General features: G+C 36.6%; 1 protein-coding gene across 7 annotated transcripts in view; it reads right to left on the bottom strand.

The window, feature by feature from the left end:
* Positions 1-21,321, bottom strand: part of PCCA (propionyl-CoA carboxylase subunit alpha) — a 431,262-nt gene that overhangs the window by 188,489 nt on the left and 221,452 nt on the right. For all 7 annotated transcript variants that reach the window (XM_060288232.2, XM_060288229.2, XM_070044087.1 and 4 more), the window contains 3 exons: positions 19,412-19,480; positions 17,577-17,652; positions 2,519-2,629 (listed from right to left, as the gene is read on the bottom strand). In XM_060288232.2, the coding sequence (XP_060144215.1) occupies positions 2,519-2,629; positions 17,577-17,652; positions 19,412-19,480 (256 nt within the window). The remainder of the gene's footprint in view (positions 1-2,518; positions 2,630-17,576; positions 17,653-19,411; positions 19,481-21,321) is intronic.

Below are 21,321 nucleotides of genomic sequence, written 5' to 3'. Positions count from 1 at the left end.
AATAAAATAAGCAGTAGACATTAAGAATGGCAAATATAGGTGTGTACTTTTAAATTGTCATATTGTACATATTGTACAGACGATATGACACATACAGCATACTCTGAAAACTTCTGTGGTTTATGAATTTGAATCCTAGCACAACTGAATGAGTACTGAAACAGAAGTTGAAACCACTAAGTTAAACACTAAGTTTAATTTCTGGCTTTATTATATTACTGGTCACTTAGCCTTATCAGTCTTTCTGGGCTTTGGTTTCCTCACATGTAAAATGAAGGGTGAGACTAAAAATTGTTAAAGGCCTTCTAACAACTTATAACAATTTAAAAATTGTTATGCATAAGAAACAGAATTATGGTGTCTGTGCTGATAACTGCCTGCCAAAAAAAGAAATGTAATATTTAAGTTTATTACAGCAAACTGCAATATTCGGTTTTAAGAAAATTTCTGAGTTCTCTTGAGAATTTGGAACATTTTCAATTGCTGCTAAATGTATAGCACATAGTACCCAACTCCAATTAGAAATTTTAAATGCTCCATTTTCTTTTCCATGGTAATGGGATATAATACCAAATATGCATAAACACATGTATAAATGTGTGTATGTATATATAAATACCCATGCACACATACAATATGTGTGTTCTAAAGGTTCCCTTAAGTTTTTTGTTTTGTTTTGCGGTACGCGGGCCTCTCACTGTTGTGGCCTCTCCCATTGCAGAGCACAGGCTCCGGACACGCAGGCTCAGCTGCCATGGCTCACGGGCCCAGCCACTCCGCGGCATGTGGAATCTTCCCGGACCGGGGCACGAACCCGTGTCCCCTGCATCGGCAGGCGGACTCTCAACCACTGCGCCACCAGGGAAGCCCTCCCTTAAGTTTTGACCTGTTCTCTCCTTCTGCCTACTGTTTCACGTAAGCCAGGCAGACACAAAAGCACATGGAAATCTGAGTCCATTTCACAACCGACAATAACTTTTAATTAAAACTTTGGAAAGGACAAGAAGCCAAAATGTTAGGATCAAAATAAAACCAATTTGTAATCTGGACACATGTACAGTTAAGTAAAAATAGTCAAGGTAATACCTTCTCACCCATACTATGAACAAGATTCTTTTCCCTTACTGAAAACCATTGAATTGTACACTTTTAATTGTATGGTATGTGAAACATATCTCAGTAAAGCCATGATAAAAATAAAAAGAATCATCTAAATCAAAAAAAAAATAAAAAAGATTCTTTTCCTTAATTCAACAAATATTTATTTAATGTCTGTTTTAGTTGCTAGTGAAACAATAAAAAGCAATAACATTAAGTGGTTCCTGGCTTCATGCAACCAACAGATATTAATGAAATAATCACACAAGAACAAAAGTGCAATCATGTTAAGGTTGTCATTTATATTTTTAAAAATTCAAAAATTCAGGAAAAAGAACCTGATGATTCATTAGTCTCTGTTTTAAGTTCTGAAATAAAACACATTCTTTATTTTTCTTGGTACTAATGATAAAGCCCTGTAACACTGAAGTTGTGAAAGAACAATCAAATCAGTAATCTCCAGTTATTCTTATGAAAACTCTGTATTATAAATTCTGATGTAATAAGTTGCTTTGTAAATGTATTCAGTGAAGCTGACCTGAATCTATATACAGCTCCTAAAATGAAGGAGTCATTTTATATACTAAAACACTTTAAATGGATATAAAGAACACTTAAAATTTGTGAGAGAAGACCTAATCTTCATATGTCCCCAAGCTCATTAGAAATATACGTAGAGGGCTTCCCTGGTGGTGCAGTGGTTGAGAGTCTGCCTGACGATGCAGGGGACACAGGTTCGTGTCCTGGTCCGGGAAGATCCCGCATGCCGCGGAGCGGCTGGGCCCGTGGGCCGTGGCCGCTGAGCCTGCGCGTAACATTTCTGGTAAGTCTCACGTTAAGTCCTGTCAGTGTCTTTAACACCATGCTAACCACATTTTCAATGCGCACTCAAGGGTTTTCTCTCTCACTTAATGAGCAATTTTTCTACTACCTGGAAACACTCACTGATAACTTTGCAGTGCTAAGTTTCACAGTCCACTCATTACTTTACTCAAAACTCATTTTTCAGAATAAAGCCATCATCTTCTTAGACATCCCCATTTTCATTAATAGGAATAGCACCTAGTAGTCTGAAATTTTCCGTGCTAATTTTCAAAAAGATACACTTTTAATATTAAAGAAGAGTTCCTGTATATACTCCTATCAGTGAGGAATACAAACACGTATTGACTTTCAGAAACACAACATTCCACATACTAGTTGAATTTCTCACTCAACAAAATTACAGATTATTACACATTCATGAGTCACTCATGAATACTCAAAATCATGAATGTCTATAGTCTAGGATACTCTAAGTGTATCCATAAATCAAGTACAATATAGGCCCAAGGCCCTAATTTCAGAATAAAGTATACACTGTAATAAAGTATAAAAAATAATAACTTTAACACACTAAAATACTTCAATATATACAAACCTTTAAAGCCATCAGGATACACATCAGAAAGAAATTTAGTGTTGATGTCTCCTTTTACAAAGCGTGAGTTGATTATCACCTCTCGAAGTAATGCAATATTATGTGTAACACCTAAAAATAAAATGGTAACAGGCTGAATTAAAAACAATGAGTCTGTTAAAAATCTAACTCCTATTATCTGGAGAAATTTATCATCAGTGTCCTATGGCCTAGCAAAAAACCATGCAAGATTACTCACCTCCTTGATTTCAATTGACAACAAAAAATGTCTGAACTTGAGGCAGCAATAAAACTCTGAATGCAAATTTAAGAAATTCAGTGGGAAAATCAATGTATTTTCAATAAATGTTAGAACTACTAGATACACATTTGGGAAAAACAGAAAGTGAACCTCAACCCTAATTCATAGCATACATAAAAATTGACTCAAATTGGGTCACAAAACTAAAACTATAAGACTTATAGAAGGAAATCAGGAGAAAAATCTGTTACCCTGAGGTAGGAAACAGATTCTTAGATAGTACACAAAACCCATGAACCATAAAAAGAATATCAACAAATTATACTCCATCAAAATTTAAAAGTCTGCTCTTCAAAGGATGTAATTAAGAAAATGAAATTGCAAGCCACAGAGAAAATATTCACAACACATATCTCAAATAAAGAACTTGTATCTGGTATATATAAAGAATGCTAACAATATAAAAATAAGATGACAAGCAAACCAGGTGAGAAAAGATAGGCAAAAGATCTAAGGAGACATTTCACAAAATATATACAAATGGCCAGTAAGCACAGGAAAAGACATTCAACATCACCGTCAAAGAAATACAATGGGATATACCCAAACACCAATTTAAGTGGTTAAAGGTTAAAAGACAGATAATACTAAGTGTCGGCAAGAATGTGGAACAAGTGGAACTGTCACCACCTGTGTGGGTGACAGGGAATAAATTGGTAGATTTTACAGTTTACTTCCACTTTGGACTGTCTGGCAGTTTCTTTAAAAGTTAAACATATACTCACCATATGATTCAGACAATTCACTCCTAAGTATTTACCCATGTTAAAATAAAAGCATATGCCTATACAAACACACACAGAGGTTAGCAGCTTTATTTGCAAAGTCAAAAACTGGAAACAATCTAAATGTCCATCAACAGTGAATGGATTAACAAAATGTGGTTTGTCCATATAATGGAAATCTACTCAGCAATAAAAGGAAGTGAGTCCCCCAATACACATAACAAGGATGAATCTCAAAATATTATGCTGAATTAAAGAAGCAAGACCAAAAACAATGCATACTGAATGCAACCTACAGAAAGTGGATCATGTGGCTGCATTAGGACAGGGTCGGAGAGAGGGTGGAGAGGCAAAGGCCATGAGGAAACTTTGGGAGATGACAAAAATGTTCAGTATTTTGATTGTGGTGATGGTCTCACAGGTGTATACATGCATATGTCAAAGCTCATCAAATTGAATACTTTAAATATGAGTTTATTATATGTCAAGTGTACTTCAAAATAAGTAGAAAAGGAGAAGGGGGGCTGGGGCAGGGGGCAGGGGCGGTGGGATGCGGGGGGGGGGAGGAGGGAAAGGGAGACGACAAAGAGGACGAGAAGAAGAAAAAAGCCTGTGATCAAGTAGGAAAAACTGAGCCTAGTACACAATGACTATTCCAAAGTAAAGTTTAAATAGGTAACTACCACAAGAGGGATATGAATGGTATGAGGAGGATTCTGTGATATAGAAAGACTTTATGAAGGGAGTAGATTACAAAGATATTAAATAGGAGTAAAAAGTAAAGCAAAAAGCCATCTCAAAACCATGGAAAGCAGGAATTAGAGTAGGTGTCCACTAGAAGGGTGACTGGAGCATAAGAGAGCTGAAGTTGAAGTAAACAGAGAGGTTTGCTAATTCCTTCCAATTCTTTAACCCACTCTTGCATAGTTCTAATTTGTACCACTATACTTCGTAACAAACCTAGAAAGCCTGATTCTGTTCTTGCTTGTTCTTGATCTGATTCAAGTCTTATAGAATCCTCACTTATACAAGAATAATTACAAAGTAAGCAAAGAATCACTCAGGTTCAAGTACCTGATCTACCTCTCACCTTGAGTAAGGCTATTTAAACTCTCGAAGTTTTAGTTTCCTCATTTGTGAAATGGTGATTTATTATCACCAGTCTAGTTAGTATGACTGTCATGAGGTACAAATGAAATAATGTTTAACACAATGCCAGGCACTCAAAAAGGTAAATTATTATTGTGCTCATTATTATCCTTTTATATGAGAATACAGAGCAGAAGACAACATGTAATAAACAAACGACAGAAGCTGTACAGCATCCTAAGCCTCAGCACTGACCTACCTACCTAACTTCTAGTTAACATTCTGTAAGAATGCAGCTCCACAAATTTAAGCTTATCGCTACTTCTATCTGGAGGGTGTACCCATCCTATAAGGCAAGAAAGGATCAGCGAACTATGGCTTGCAGGTCAAATCGTAAATAAGGTTTTATTGAAACCCAGCAGTGTTTATATACGGTTGTCTTCATGCTAAACAGTAGAGCCCAGTAGTTGCAACAGAGACCATGTGACCCACAAAGTCTAAGGTATTTATTCTCTGGCCCTTTACCAAAAGTCTGCCACATCTGCTGCGAAGTTTTAACAATGCTGATGTTCTGAGCAGATTAATCTCTCTCTCTCTCTCTCTCAACATTTTCTCCACACCTACTACTCATGCAGGAATTATATATCACAGGAAGGTACACAAAAGCAAACAGTATGGTACATGCTTTGGGGGAATTTTCAGTAACCAGTTATAGAATAAGAATATTACAAGGCAAAAGGAGACAAAAATAAGAGAATTGTGATCCAGAGAGACTGAATCATTCATCTAACGTTTAGTACAATATAAGTTACAACAGTAATATAGGTAAAACAAAAAATTTTAAATACAGAAGTATATTGTGACAGACTGCAGGTTTCCTCTAAAATTTGCTTTTTATTTTTTCCACAATAGAATTTTAGCTGAACAAAAGACCATCCAGACACAGACTCCATTTCCCCATCTATCTTATAGCTAGACATGGCAAACCAATTCCTAGACAAGAGACTACAGTTAAAATGATGTATCCAACTCCAGCCCCATTTACATGAAAAAAAGAACTGCCAGAACTTCCTTTCCTTTCCTTTTCCTAAGGGCTTCCTGATACAGCAGGAACTCAGCTTTGGCAATGCAGATGAAGAGGAGCAACAGGGTAAGTGTGGGGATGAGCAGAGGGGGAAGAGACAGATGTGTGTGTATCTCCTGAAATGAGCACAGGAAACTAACTCACCCCATCAGCACGGACCAGGGAGAAGTGAATAAATTTCTATCTTATTTATACCACTGGATTTAAGAATCTTTGTTACAGCAGTTACCCTGTACCCTAATGTGTACATATGGGGGAGAAGGTCATACTTTTTGATATGACTTCCTATCTCTGAGCCAACAAATGTTAACAAGTTAATACAGCCTTCCAGGTATTTTTCTATGCATCCCTTTGTACTAGACCATACTAGCAACCATATGAAAAATTCTGAGCAACTCTCTTCCTGACTCAGAAGATATTACATGTCTAAAGTTTTATAAAAGCCAATTTTCAATCTATTCAAACTACTTCAAAACATTTAGAGAAAGTTCCAAAATTCAAATTTTAATGCTATTCCTTTAGCTACACAAATATTCCACGGGAGAAGTTATCCTAGACAATGATCTAATAAATATCTTTCACAGCACATGCCCAGGAGAAATGCACAGTTATCCCAACCTTGCTTTGTGGATAATGACTTGGCCCATATTCAATGACTAACACTTTGAAGGACTTTTGTAATTATGTACATTTCTATGAGGAATTACTGAAAGGTATAAAAACTTCTGACTGCATCAATATATCTAACAAATCATTGCAAAAATTTGACATTTGCCTGTATTATAGGTGATATTTTGATAGACAAAAATGAAGAGCAATTAATTAAAAGCCAAGTGTTAGGATGCTTAGAAAGACAAACTAGGTAGACAAGAATTTAAATAGAATATTCCTTGAAAAGAGTTCAGGCTATAAAAGGGAAATGAATCCCTCTGTCATATGTTTTACAAACAGACAAAACTAAACCACTTTAGAAGAAAAGAGTTACAACTTGCCAGAGAGATTTATATGCACAGTAAATGACAGATGTGTTGTTCCAGGAAGAGGAAAGTATTTGTGACTTACACAAACTTTCCTGGCTGGGAAAGAAAATAGAGAAAGATGCAGAAGGACACAAAGATGGGTAATATTAGGGAGCAACTTAAAGTATCCAAGACCTTTCATTGTGGTAAAAAGTAAGTGGATACCACCAGGTATTTCTATGAAGAGGACTGAAAGAAGGACACCATGGCCAAAGCGTATGAGCAAAGAGAACGGTGCACCGGAAAAGTCAAACAGGGGCATTCAGGGTCTGACAGCCATGCAAATATTTCACTTTACCTTGAGAGCACCCAGAGTGGTTGAAACCGGGTAGACATGACTAGATTTGTGCATTCCAGGAATCTCTGGCTGCTACTGCAAAAGGGATTGGGAAGAGTCAAGACCGAAGATGGAAAGAAGCAAGCTGACAACTGCAGGAGACAAGCTGAAAATGGTCAGGCCTCAGACCACAGCTAGGGAGTGGACAATACAGAAGGAGAAAAGCAGCCAGAGTTGAAAGATATTTGGGAGGCAAACAGGGCTTGGTGATTCAGTGGACATAAGGATGGGGGAGATGAGTCAAGTGTCAACACCCGAACTTCTGGCTCTGCAACAACACTGAAATAGTATTTACAGAAAAGGAAAAGGTTGAAAGGAAAAAACCTGATGCATCTTTTGCAAGTTAAATTAGAGATGCCAGTGAGATGAGACTGATAATGTCTAAATGATTAGAGTTCAGACTAGCATGCAGATTAGAATGTGTATACATCAGAATATAGGGGTCATGGAGGTGGACATTCACATGAAGAAATCCAGAACAGAATGTGAAACACAGAAATGCAAGACAAATCCAGCAATGTGTGAATTATCTGTATATAATAACTGAAGTTTTGGAAAAAAATAAGATCCTAAAGGAGAGACTGGACAGGATGAATGTTAGAAGATCAAGGTGTGGCTACAACTTTATTTCCAAAATACAATGTTCTTATGTACAAATTAACGATTCAGAATGTTTCAATTTATAAGCTTTTTTGCATAAACAGTAAATAACTTAGAAAGGCACTCTAACCCTCAGAATTTCTGTCCTTTCTTCCTCCAGTTAAATAAAAATAATACTGTTCTCTTTACGTGCACCATAGTCTGTATTTAAACTCTACTGGCTTTCCTGTTACAGCCTAATGCTGGTATAAATTGCCTTGCTCTCTGTGTGGCCAATGCCAGAATAGTTGGCATCAGACTCTGTCTTCAGTAAAATACAACATAACTTTCAGAAATAGTTAATGATAATTTGAACAAAAATAAGATTATTTTCTGATGCCAGTGATCAATTCATGACCATGACATCCAAAAAATTTAAATGCATGCAGTTTTACAGGATAAATGATGTTCCACTTTAATTCCATATTCAAAGTTGAAAAAGAGGTGATTTTAGAAAATGTAACTCAAAAGAATCATAAGCAAATATTAATTTACATTTTGGACATCAAAGAACAGAGCTGCTCAAGCACACAAACGAAGCATGGACTTTTAAAAATCTTTCTACTTGAATAGTAAATACAGCATGAAAATATAGGCTTTTACCTTGCTAAATAGTGTTTCAGGAATAAAATTAATACATAAGAGCATTTTCCCTTTAACGTTCTCTGAGTAAAATATTACATATTACTATGCAATATTATATATTACTAGTCATTATCTATTATTCTTTCCTAAGGATCGTAAGGTAAAACAATAGCTAATGGTAGACAACCAAAATCTAGATCCCTCAACTGACTGCTCCAAAAACTACTGAATATTAATTAATTCTAAAGCCAAATAAGGGAATAATCAAAAATTATTTTATATCTAAAAGCTCAAAACATCAGATAAATGATAAAAAGCATTGAACTAAGATATCCTACATATCTGAAAGTTACCATTTTGTATTTAGTTTACTTTCCATGTTTCAGTTAAGACAATGCTATTATATAAACTGATCTTGTTCAAACAATAAGCAGATAGTAGAGGTACTCTCAGGCTTAGTTTATAACTTTTACGATATTATTAATCACATACTCATAAAAATTATGACTCTGAGATTTGGACTGGGAATTGAGGATGACCTCTGCCAAAGTTCATGAGGTCCCATCTGTATGGGAAATCACGACCAGGCCACAGAAGAGAGGACCCCTAGGAGCAGCTTTCTCCTGACTGCCTGCTGGTTCCAAAACACTGGCCAGACATTAGCTGCACACACTGCCAGGATCAAACAGAGGCCAAAAGCCACTGCGTATTTCATGGGGACTCAGAAATTAACTTTAACCAAATTACATTTTTGCTCTAAAGAATCTTTATCTTAACAAAAGCTCACAATCAGCTCGGGAAAAAAGAAAAAATCATTTGAACAACTAAACAGTTATCAAACTAAACAGTAAACTGTCCACTTTCTGTTCTTCATAAAACAATTTTTTAACCCCTCTATCCTTTAGAATTAGTCAGATGAATGATATTTAACTACAAATCACAAATGCTTCTCTGTTTTTATTCCTTGAATGTTAGCTTTGGGAGGAGGGGAGCACGCGCTCCTCTTCACTTATTTTTTTAAAACTTTTCATTTTGGAGTATTTTCAGAATTATAGAAAATTCACAAAAATAGTACAAAGAGTTACTGTATGTCCTTTACCCAGATTCTCCAAATGTTATTATTTGACCACATTTACTTGCTTTGTCATTCATTGTCTCTTTCTCTCTCTTTTTATGTATACACACACACAATTTTTTTCTTAAACATTTGAAGGTAAATTGCAGGTAAGATGTACTTTACCTCTAAATACTTCAGTGTACATATCCTAAAACCAAGTAGAGTCTCTTCTGTAATCACAGTACAATGACCAGATCAAAAAATTAACACTGATAGTAGTATCATTATCTAGTCTACAGACCTTATTCAAATTTCACCAGTTGTCCTATTTATGACCTTTACTACAAAAGGAAAACTTTTTTTCTGGTCCAGGAACTAATCCAGGATCACACGTTGCATTTAGTTGTCATGTGTCCTTAGTTTCCTTTGATGTAGATAAATTGATCCTTTTTTTTGTTTTTTGACCTTTTCAAGAGTACAACCCATTTATATTGTACACTTTTTTTCAGTTTGGTTTGTCTGTTTCCTCGTGATTATATCCATGTTACATATTTTTTGGCAAGAATATCACAGAAAGAATGTGTACTTTTCAGTGCATCATATCAAGAGGTGCATGATATTGATTTGTCCCATTACCAGTGACATTAATTTTAATCATTTGGGTAGGTTGCTAGGTTTCTCCCTTTTAAAGGTACTATTTGTCCCATTGTAATTAGTTAGTTATCACCTGAGGTGATATTATGAAACTAAGCAAATACCTGTCTCTCATCATACTTTCATCCACTAATTTTAGCATCAATCATTGATGATTCTTACCCAAACAATTTGGTGTTTGCCAAGTACTGATTTTTCTACACTTGTTAGTTTAAAATCTACTGTAAGGAAGACCTGTGAGCTCCACCCTCATCTATCTTTCTTACCTATCTGTATCAGTATAAACTCATGGACTTATATTTTATTTCATGGCTTTTAATCTATTGCTAGCATTATTCATTTTGTTGCTGAGGTCTTTCCCAGATTGGCCAGCAGAAGCCCCTGAAAGCTGGTTCCTGTGTCTTTTTGACACATCACTATTTTCTGAACACTTGATTATATCCTTATATAATATCTTTCAGGCTCATCTTATACTCTTCCTGAAAGGAGCCATTTTGTCAAGGAGTGCAGGTTCCATTTATGGGGGGATGGTATTCAGAAAACAAGACCTGGGTGCTTGGTGTGCTCCTTGCTCTGGGTGTCAGTGCTGCTATGACACCCAGCAGGACAGCAGTTCTCAATCATTTGGCATGACTGTCCCCTCAGGGGACATACGGCAATGTCTGGAAGTATGTGGTTGTCACAACTGAGGCGATGCTGCTGTCATTTACTGGGTAGAGGCCAAGGGTATTGCTAAACACCCTACAATGTACAGGACAGGACAGCGCCCCCTGCAGCAAAGGTGTGTCTACCCCAGACATCAGTGGTGCTGCAGCTGAGAAATCCTCAGCTAGAGGGCATGTGTATGTATGTACACACACAAAATTACAAATGCGGTAACATATAGTTATATATTTATCTTTCAATCTAGGTTAAGAAGTATGAATTCACACTGAACTTCCAATTCAACACCATGGGGTTCATTCCACACTTTTCCATTCCCATACCTGTAACTCCTTTCTCTGACAGTGAGAAACTTGGCTCTTCTTATCCACCATACATGTGTTTATTTCCTCAGTCCCAGAATATACATAAACTGGTTTCAGAACTGCTAACCGATGAACTAGGAAAAACAAACCTACTAACTAGAGTTTAATATTTGTTTATACATATTTTATCTCTGCCTTGAGGGTATCCAGTAAAAATACTATTAAAAGTTATTTAGATTAGCTTTTTTTGTCCCCCTCCTTCAGCATGATTGTATTATTCATACAGTCCCGTCCATCTGTTTGTATTCCATTTTGAGTTTTTTCCACCAGAACATTAATGATTTTATTTATTTTAAAATATTAAAATGGATCTAAAAGTCAGAAATATACAAAAATGTATAATCAAAGAAGTCTTTCCCTTTCAGTCCATGTACTGCTTCCCATCCCCCAATCACTTCCACCAGATCGTCCCTCCACCTCCTACAGGTATGTCACCTTATTAGTTCTGGTCTTGTGTACATGTGTGTGCTTCCAAAACTGAGCAGATACATGTATATATTCTTATTTCTCCTAGTTGTCTGCCAATATCTATTTTCCTTTCCTTCCTTTAATAAGAGAAATGCTACACTCTACCTGAGGATATGGCCACCTGGTATCAACTACATCTCCCATTTTCCGAGCATCTAGGTATGACCACCTAGACTAACTACCAATAGGACAAGAGCAGAAATAAAGGGTGCTTTCTAGGTTATGCCCTGAAAAACAGTGAACGTGAACTCCCCTGTCCCTGCTCTCTTCCTGCTGAGGCTGGATGATGGGCATGAAAGCAGCCACTTTGGGCCCCAAAATGAAAACCATCTGCTGTGAATGTGTGAGTCTCCCTACTGGCCGCTGACAACCCCTTTCTCAACTGTTACATCGAAGAGAAATTAAACTGTGTCTTTCTTAGGTCACTGTATTTTTGATTCTCACCGTCACAACTGCTTAGACTAGCTTAACCATGAAAGGTCTTCAGGTGGAAAGAAGACAGTGCATACCAGTAAATGAAGACAACAGTCAAGCAGGAAAAAAGGGGGCCTGAGAGAAAGTGGTATAAATCAGACTGCAGAGTCCATGCAGAGGCAATGGGAGGACACTAAAGCAGGGAAGTGATCACTGGCTTTGTACTTTAGAAAGATTATTCTGTGCATACTGAAGAATGGATTGATGTGGTAAAGAGTACTTGTAGAGAACCCAATCAGGAAGCTACTGCACTCATCCATGATATAGATAGTGTTGGCTTGGGACTACAGGGCCAGAGGAAAATAAACAGACTCAAAAGTTAACTAGATGAAGTGTACAGACCCAGCCCCCTCAGAATGCCTTTGAGACCATTTTCTGAGCCCAAGTGCTCACTGCCGTTACTTCAGGGACTCTGCATTCATTACAGGAAGTACAAGCTTCCCTGCCCATCCTCGGAACCTCAGATAACTCAACTACCTCCTCCCTCCCCAAACACCTGCTCCCTCTTTTCCAGGCCTTTCCACAATACCTTCTGAGAGCGCGCTCCATGATCAGTTGGGTCTACCACAGAGCCGGCATCTTCATGGGACATTCCACTCACCTTCTTCCCTCAACTGAAATACTCAACGTCCTCAAGGACCTCACTTCTCCAGCAACCCTCACTGCCACTTACAAAACATTACCTCTTCTAATCCTTGGAAAAACTTCCGTTTCCTTGAGGTTTATTTTCTCTGGTCAGGAAAACCTTCTCCAATTCTCTGTCATCTATCAACATCCTTGCCACAGTGCAATACTCTCTAAAGAATTTATGTTACCCAACTCATGACCTTCCCTCTGCTCCTAACTCATACCACCCATGTGGATGATCCACACGACATTATCTCGGCTCCGTTCTTAGGATCTCATGTCAAATAATCTGTTCTTCCACTTTAGCCACCTGGTCCCATAATCACACCCTGAAATCACCTAGTGTTCAGTAACTGCACTACTTTCAAAATCACCAATTCAAAATACATCACTTTCCAACGGCAATCCCCATCTTTCCAGCTTATTTCCCAAGTGCCTTCTCTGGGCCAATACTGAAACTTCCAATCTAGAATGTAAGACATTCTACATGTCAACTGCCCCTGACTCTTCTGAAGAGTTAATGTTAAGACATACAAAGCGGGCAAGAAAATAAAGAGACATAACCAATATAAACTTTGATTGGACCATGCTGGGGCTAAAAAGCAGGTAAAAAACACACTGTGGGGAACAATTGAGGAAATTCCAATATGGACAGTACATTAGATGAGATTGCTGCTAATTTCCTTTGGTGAGATAATGGTATTGTGGTTTTGGAGGAACATAATCTTCCCTTAAGATGCATTCTGAAGTATTTAGGAGTGATATGTCGTAACGTCTGAAACTTTCTGTCAAATAGTTCAGGGGAAAAAACAGGAGAGAAGGGTGAAGGGGAGGGAGAAGACAAAGAAAGGAAGAGATGGAGTAAAAAAGCAAATGTAGAAAAGTTTAACAATTCATCTAGATGAAGCGTGTACCAATGTGCAAAGTACTATCCATTCATCTTTTCTCTAGGTTTGAAAATGCCTAAAATTTAAAAGTCTGGGGGCTATGTATCAAGAACCACCTCCCTCTTTTGAGCTAAAAAAAATCATATATATTTCAATATAATGTGTATATATCCACGTCTTTCTCTGTGCTCATCCAAACATAACTAAAAATATTTTAGGACAAGAAGGTTTTAACTAAAAGCTTGCATTACTCTCCAAACTGCTTTTCTACTTTAATAATACATACAGACATGACTTCAAGTCACAGCTGCACAGTATTTTATAATGAAGATATGTCCATTTGGTGGACACTGCGGCTGGTCAGAATTTTGGCTACTACAAACAAGGCTGCTGTAAATGTCCTTGTAAACAGCATCTCACAATTCAGTCTTTTAACACTATAGGGTAGATTCCCAAAAACTGAACAGCTAGGTGAAAGGACATGTACTTTTAACACTTAGTGCCAGTTTATTTTCCCAGAAGACAGCAGTAGGTCATACTTCAGAGATGCCTGAGTGTGCCCATCACCTTTACTTCACCAACATGGTAAGTTACCAGTCTTTTTAAAAATACTGCTCCTCTGAGGAGTCGTTTTAAGGAAGCACAAGTAAAATATTCTCAAAAGAGTCACCTATGAGTCCTAAAGCAGTACTCACATTACTTTCAAAGGACAAAAAGGGAGAGGTGTGAAAAGAAAGATACCCTCTCCACCTCTGAATTCCCACTCTACTTTTTCACTCCACTATTATGGCACCTAGGAATTTATATTACACTTATCTTATGTATTTTCCATACCAAGTATACTAGAAACTCTTTGAAATAAAGATAGTATCTCTCACTTATTCATTCACTCATTCAACAAATATTAATCACCTACCATGTATCAGGAACTGCTAAGCACCAGTAATACACAAATAAACAAGATAAACACCATCACTGCCCTCATGTACCTAATACTCTTATGGGATAATACAACATTTAGCAATTAATTAAACAACTAATGCTTTAATTACAGTTATGGTAAATGCTTTGAATAAGGCAGTAGAATGGGGGGCAATGAAAGCATATAACTCAGCACACAGTACTGGGAATGGCCTAAAATGGGCTTTCAATATGGCTTATTATCCACGGTTTAATAAATTTCACATAACACCAACTGACTGATAATGATTTATGACATACAGTTTTTAAACCTGTGGTTTTGCAACTGTAATGAGAGAGGGAGAAAAGAAGATGGGAACTAAGGTTACTGAACTCTACAAGGCAGTACTGTTGCCAAGCCCTTCTACATACCGAACCTCATTTAATCCTCACCACTAATTTATAAGGCAGAGACTCGCACTCTATCTCTTAAATGTGGACTGTGAGATTCAGAGACACATAGTTACTAAATGGCATCCAGGACAGGATATGAATCCAGGCCTGTCTGATTTCTTTCTATTCTATCACCGTAAATCAAAGGTAGAAATTTCATACCAAGCCTGGAAAAATCTATCTGCACAGTAAAATATATCTTGCTTTACACGTGATATATTTAAAGTTAGGAGAATAATAGCAAGCCTACTTTGTATTTAAGTCACTGAATTAAAAAATATAGTAACTTGTGTACTTATACATAAAGTATAATAAGTAAATTAGTGGAAAACATGTTCATTTAAAAATATATATATATGGGGCTTCCCTGGTGGCGCAGTAGTTGAGAGTCTGCCTGCCGATGCAGGGGACATGGGTTCGTGCCCCAGTCCGGGAAGATCCCACATGCTGTGGAGCAGCTAGGCCCGTGAGCCATGGCCACTGAGCCTTCAAGTCTGGAGCCTGTGCTCTGCAACGGGAGAGGCCACAACAGTGAGAGGCCCGCGTATTGCAAAAAAAAAAAAAAAAAAAAGGTGTATTCTGTAAATATAAAGGAATATTCCTTTCAGAAGCCAGACACAGTAGAAGAAAAACCTTTAGGTGGGACCAATGCTAATTTAATATTTTGACAAACTGCCCATATGCCATGCCACTATGTTATACCAAATCAAAGTTTAATAGAGATACGACACGACAAAATATTCTTACTCAGATTGACTATCTCAGATTCATGAATTTACCACTCAAGCTCATTAGAATGAAACCTAAATTAACCACCAACTAATAATTCAACAACCACAATAAAAAATTCAATGATAGGGTGGGGGCAGCAGGGGGAACATATAGAAAACTCTTACAAATACTTTAAAAGTCTCTGGGAATAATCTTGCCAAGTGCCTTGTTTATGTCTATGTACTATGTATAGTTAAGCACGTACGCGCGCGCGCGCGCGCGCACACACACACACACACACACACACGAATTAAATGTGTGTTCCAAACATGCACAAGAATAATTTTGTGGCAATATTATTTCCGTAGGGCAATAAACCTCTCAAGGCCTACTTAACCAATGTACAGCTAAAATATGCATCTGCTGCTTATGGTAGAACACAGCAGAGTTATAAAACCAGAAAATACTCTACCGTTAAGGCTAAAAAGGAGCTAGAGAAATAGCCAGAAAGAATGTGAAGGGAAATTTTCAAATTCTAAGAGGCTCTGGATGTTAATGGTACTTCTTAAAATTACACCTAGGTTCACTTGAAAGCTTTCCTTTCGTGGATGGAGGTGAATCACTAGCACATGAGATTAGATACAATCACCATCACTAATTAACAGATGGGAAGAAAAGAGGGTGACAGTAAAAGGGAAGGGAGGGAAGAAAGTTCTCCTGACCTAACAAAAGAAAAGCTGGAAGAGAAAACATGACGACAAGTGAGGATTGCATGACTTATCTACCAACAGATGAAAATTAGCAGGGCAAGGTAGATGTGTAAAAATAGAGTCACTAAATTGTCCTGGGCCGCTATTGTCCAAACTGTTCACTGCACAAAGGAAGTTGGTCAAAGGGGCAAAGTAAGGGTTTGACATGCTCCATTGCTAAGCTGGGCTCCCTGTCTCAGGGCTGGAGACATCCAGAGAACAGAGCACTTTTTCTAATTCACACGAAGTTGCAGTCACTTGTCAAGACTTTCAACCTATGGGCTGTATCGACTCAAAAGGAGGCTTTTTGAAATTGCAGAATAGCTCCACGTGGGCTTGAAACAGGCTGGGTAGTCATACCCCACCACCGTCCCACCTTTCAGCCTCCAAAATATAGCCTCTCAGCCTCACTGCTATATTTAGTGAGCCAGAAAAGAGCCAAACTATACAGCCAGTCTTTCTTACGGATGTTCTTAGACCCACAGTATTCATTCACAATTCAAAGTGAACTTATATTTCACACTTTAAATTTGATATTAAACTCCATTATTCTGAAGCTGATGTTAATTTATGTTGGGCTAAAGTAAAATGATCTTTTCATTACTAATGAAAGTTGCTAATAAAATTTATACTGTAATTCACTCCTTAAGGGAAATAAGTATAACTTTAATTATTTAAATTTAATGGCTCCTCCTAATACCAATATCACTACACACCCTAAAGGCTTGTAGGATCACACTTTGTTACACATTAGAATTATCCTGTATGTACGTGAGGTAAGAGAATTGCATTTGCTAGAAAATATTTTATAGTTTGCTCTAATTCAAAGAAGCAAAGAGCCATTCCCTCTACTCTCAAAGTAGTCAAATGTGGGTCACTATGGTTTAAATCTCCATACATTTTTAAGTTTCAAACTTCAAAACTATACAAAAACACAAAGACAATAATATAGCAAATTGGCTGTCAAGCTGCACTAGACAATAAAAGACTCCAGAATGAAGAGTCTATAAATACTAAATGCGCATCCAGGAAAAGTCATCAATCATAAGTTTAATTAAATAACTTAATTTCAGATGTATATGGAAAGTATATGATTGCTACAGAAAATTAAATACCTATTCTTAATTAGTATGTCAGTTTAATTCAAGCTTTTATTTCTATTTAAACGCATAGTAAGCAAATGTTCTATCGAATTCTCTAATAAATCTTCAAGCTGTTTTCTAGACCTGGACTCAAGGTATAATAACATAACCTCAAATGTTTGTTTTTACCTCGAATAACATAATTATCCAGTGCATCTTCCATTCTTTTCAGTGCTTCCCTTCTATCAGAACCATATGTGATTAACTAAAAGCAAGCAAACAAACAAAGCAGTTTATATAGATATAGATCTATCTATCTGTAAGTCAAACATTTCATCCTAGTAAAAATTAAAATATTTCATAACAGATTTCCAGAAAATATTTTGAAATTTCACAGTGGTTCAGTTTTTAGTACAAACTACGTCAATTAAGATTTTTTAAGTAAACAAATATTAGAATCAAGCTATTTCAGACTTTTCTCCAAGATTTCACTGTCACAGAAAAGAGCTATTTGAGGTAAACCAAAATGTAACAAAAACAAGCATATAAAAATTTAAGACGAAAGATATCAAAATTGTGAACATTTAGGATGGGATATAAACATCTGGGATAGTGGAGGATTAGGCAAGATTTGTTTTTTCTCTCCCTTCAAGTATGACGCCCTGAATAGCTAATTTTACACATAATATAGCCCAGAAGCAAAGGGTTCTTATATTGGAAAAACAGAAAGATCTTACTGTTCTATATGATTTTGTGCCTATTTATATGTGTTAGACCTTTTATAAATTAGCAATAAGAACTATTCGTAAAATATTTTTCTGGTTACTATGTTAGTCAATCTATAGTTTCCAATTTTTTGGTACATTTAATTAGCTGTTCAATAACAAGCCAGGTTGAAAATTAATTTGCAGACCATTTTTCTGAACAGAAATGTATTCATCTAAAAATGGAACCCTATATCTATAATATTTTATTGTATTTTTTATTTTTTAATTAAATAGTATTTCTCTAACAAACAAAATACCTAAAGTTCACTTTAACAATATTAGTATAAAAACTTAAGTGAAAAAAGAAAAATGAAGAAGTGGGTTGTTTACTACAACTACATAAAAAAGTACACTTGGAAGAAAGAAAAATCTTAAGACATAGGAGTTGGGAATTCCCTGGTGGTCCAGTGGTTAGGACTCCGAGCTTTCACTGCTGGGGCCCGGGTTCAGTCCCTAGTCAGGAAACCTAAGATCCCGCAAGCCACTCGTCATGGTCAAAAAAAAAAAAAAGAAAAGAAAGAAAAGGAAAAAGAAATAGGGGTTTTAGTAAAGAAGTCATCCTTCAATACAGGTCTATCACTTTAGAAAAAATAGGATATTCTAAATAAAATCCAGTTTCAACCACTATAGTAAGAATTTTACACTTTATAAGATCATAAGATTTGAAAATGTCAAAAGATCTAAAATTTTAAGTAGAACTGGTTAATATATTCTGGAAAGTCAAATTTCAAAAAGGGAGCAAAAAGACATCTTATAGTCTTACACAAAATTTAATTATCTTAAATCTACATAAGTAATTAGTAATTCATAAAAACTGAAGAGAAAAGGTGAAAAGTCCTTTAACAAACACAGCCTATCACCTCAACTCCTTGACATCACCTGCATTCATACTTTCATCTTGGACAATGTTCACTGGCCAGAAAGCAACGTAACTCTTCCCTGCAGTGGACTGGGTTGGTGCCACTGGTTAGCTAAGCTTGTTACTGTGGCGACTGGGGTGATGGGGTGATGGGGTGATTTCACTGGGGAGGAGGGAGTGTTGCCAACTAACATAATGTCGAAATTTCTCTTAAGAGAAAGAAAAGCTGCTCAGTTTTCACTTTTCCATCAGTGGCCATCATTATTTGTTTAATTATAGCACATGATTCAGATAAAGTACCCATTCCAGACTTTTTCTTTTCCCAGACTTTTAAATTATATATGTCCATTGTCTCTTCAGAAGAAAACTGAAAGAAATCATTAAGAAGTCGAACTAACTTTTGAAATCATTGGATCATAATAAATGCTAATATCACTTCCTGGTTGGATGCCACTATCAACCCGGACCTGGGAGGAAGAAAGAAAAGAAAAGAAAGTTCATATTGTGAAGCTATCTTTCTAACAACAAATTTAATTTCCATGAAGCAGATGGATAATTTCAATCTCAAATAACATTTCAGCTCCCAGTAAGTAGAATAACAATCTAAAAATATAGAGAGACCAAACTATCTTGATCTATTATTATACAGTACAACACATATTTTTTTGTTCTCCCACTAAACAAAGGAACTAAGAAAGAGCAAAAAAAACCCCAAACAAACAAACAAACAAAACTTTATACATCACTTTCGTGGGATGTGTTTGTAGCTATTTGATGGTGCCTTCCAACTGAAGGAGAGCATGAACGATGCCCTTTCTAATCACACTCCCCACTCTACTCTTCCGAGAGTTCCAGTGCGGACCCCAGTCAAGCCATGCAGCAGGACTCCGGAGCTCTGCTCATCAGCTCCATAGGAACACTGGTCCTGTGGCTTTCATGTCTGTAACACTTTCCTTTTTTGCCTCACCCTCTCAACTGTAAAATGTGGGTTTTTTTCTGTTACTGTTAGTCCCCCGAGACTTTAATGTTTATACAGCTTTTCTCATGGCTTTCCTTTGTAAGGACACAGCCCCAATTAGAGTTCTGATTTTGTGATTTTCACGGGGGAAAAAAAAAATAGCACAAGTTCAAAATATTCTTTTGAAGAACGTGATTGCTGTTAACCAGCCAACAAGTTAGTTAGTACATCACTGATTCTTGTTTTCATCTCCCTGTTTGATACCAGCAGTAAGGCACAGAGGTTAGCCATGTAAAACTTTAAAATGAGCAGTTGCTGAGGATGAAATATTTGTTAAATTATTGTGCTTAAGTTTTGGAATCTAAAGTATTTAAAAGCTAATCAAAATAGTTAAGATAGTCCAGCATGTCCTAGGGGGTTTGAGGATAGAAGAATTTAATGGAAGCTGCTAGAACAGCAGGACTTTGATGCCCAACATGGTAAAGGGGTGGGAAGAGAAGAGCAAAGCTCACATAGCTCTTCACCTGTGGGAAGAAGCCTTCCTAATAAACAGCAGCTCATCTGTCTGCAGCAAGGCAGAAAAAGGTCAACACAGCGGCTGTTAGGCCTTTAATATTTTAATTTAGGCAATTATCAAGGGACCACATGTAGAACCTCTTGTCTAGGATATCCACATGAGGGTTCGATGATGGCTTTATTATACGATGACATCAAAAGATTAGCCACAGTTTCATTCTCTTAAAAAAAAAATCATACTACTGTTATTCTCTTTGTAAGGTTTTAGAAGATAACATTGTCACATACCCAGAATGCTTTTATTTCTGTATTTGCAAATAACTCATGAAAAAATATGGATATTTATATTTGCATTCATATTCATATATGAAAATCTTCATTCTAAATGAAAATCATTCGGTGTACTTAAAACACATATTTGGCTTTCTATTTTCTGAAAACACACTTCAGGACATCAACTGAAGTTCTATGAAATTCACAGTGTTTATAAAATCTAGAAAAGAATTAATGGGGCAGCTGTGAAAGCAATATCATAATCTACCTCCTAGATACATTTAAATTGCCCCAAAATGACAACTGGTGATCAAGTTACATAACAGAAAAGACATCTCTGAACTTGCATTTTTTTAATTGTAGTAGCAAAAAGTTAAAGAGCTAATTTTACCACCATGTATTATTTAAAACCATAGCATGCTTGCTAAAGCTGTTTTTAAAACTGAGATTGGTACAAGTTCTAAAACTTCTGACTTAAAACATATGCTACTATTTGCTACATAAACTGCTACAAAGCTAGTGTGGAACTTTGATGTTCAACCCACTAGTAAAATAACAGAC

The sequence above is a fragment of the Globicephala melas genome, chromosome 18 (genome assembly GCF_963455315.2).
Source record: "Globicephala melas chromosome 18, mGloMel1.2, whole genome shotgun sequence".
Lineage (NCBI taxonomy): Eukaryota > Metazoa > Chordata > Mammalia > Artiodactyla > Delphinidae > Globicephala > Globicephala melas.
Note: the sequence above shows the minus strand (reverse complement) of the source record. Positions and strands in the feature narration are given on the sequence as shown.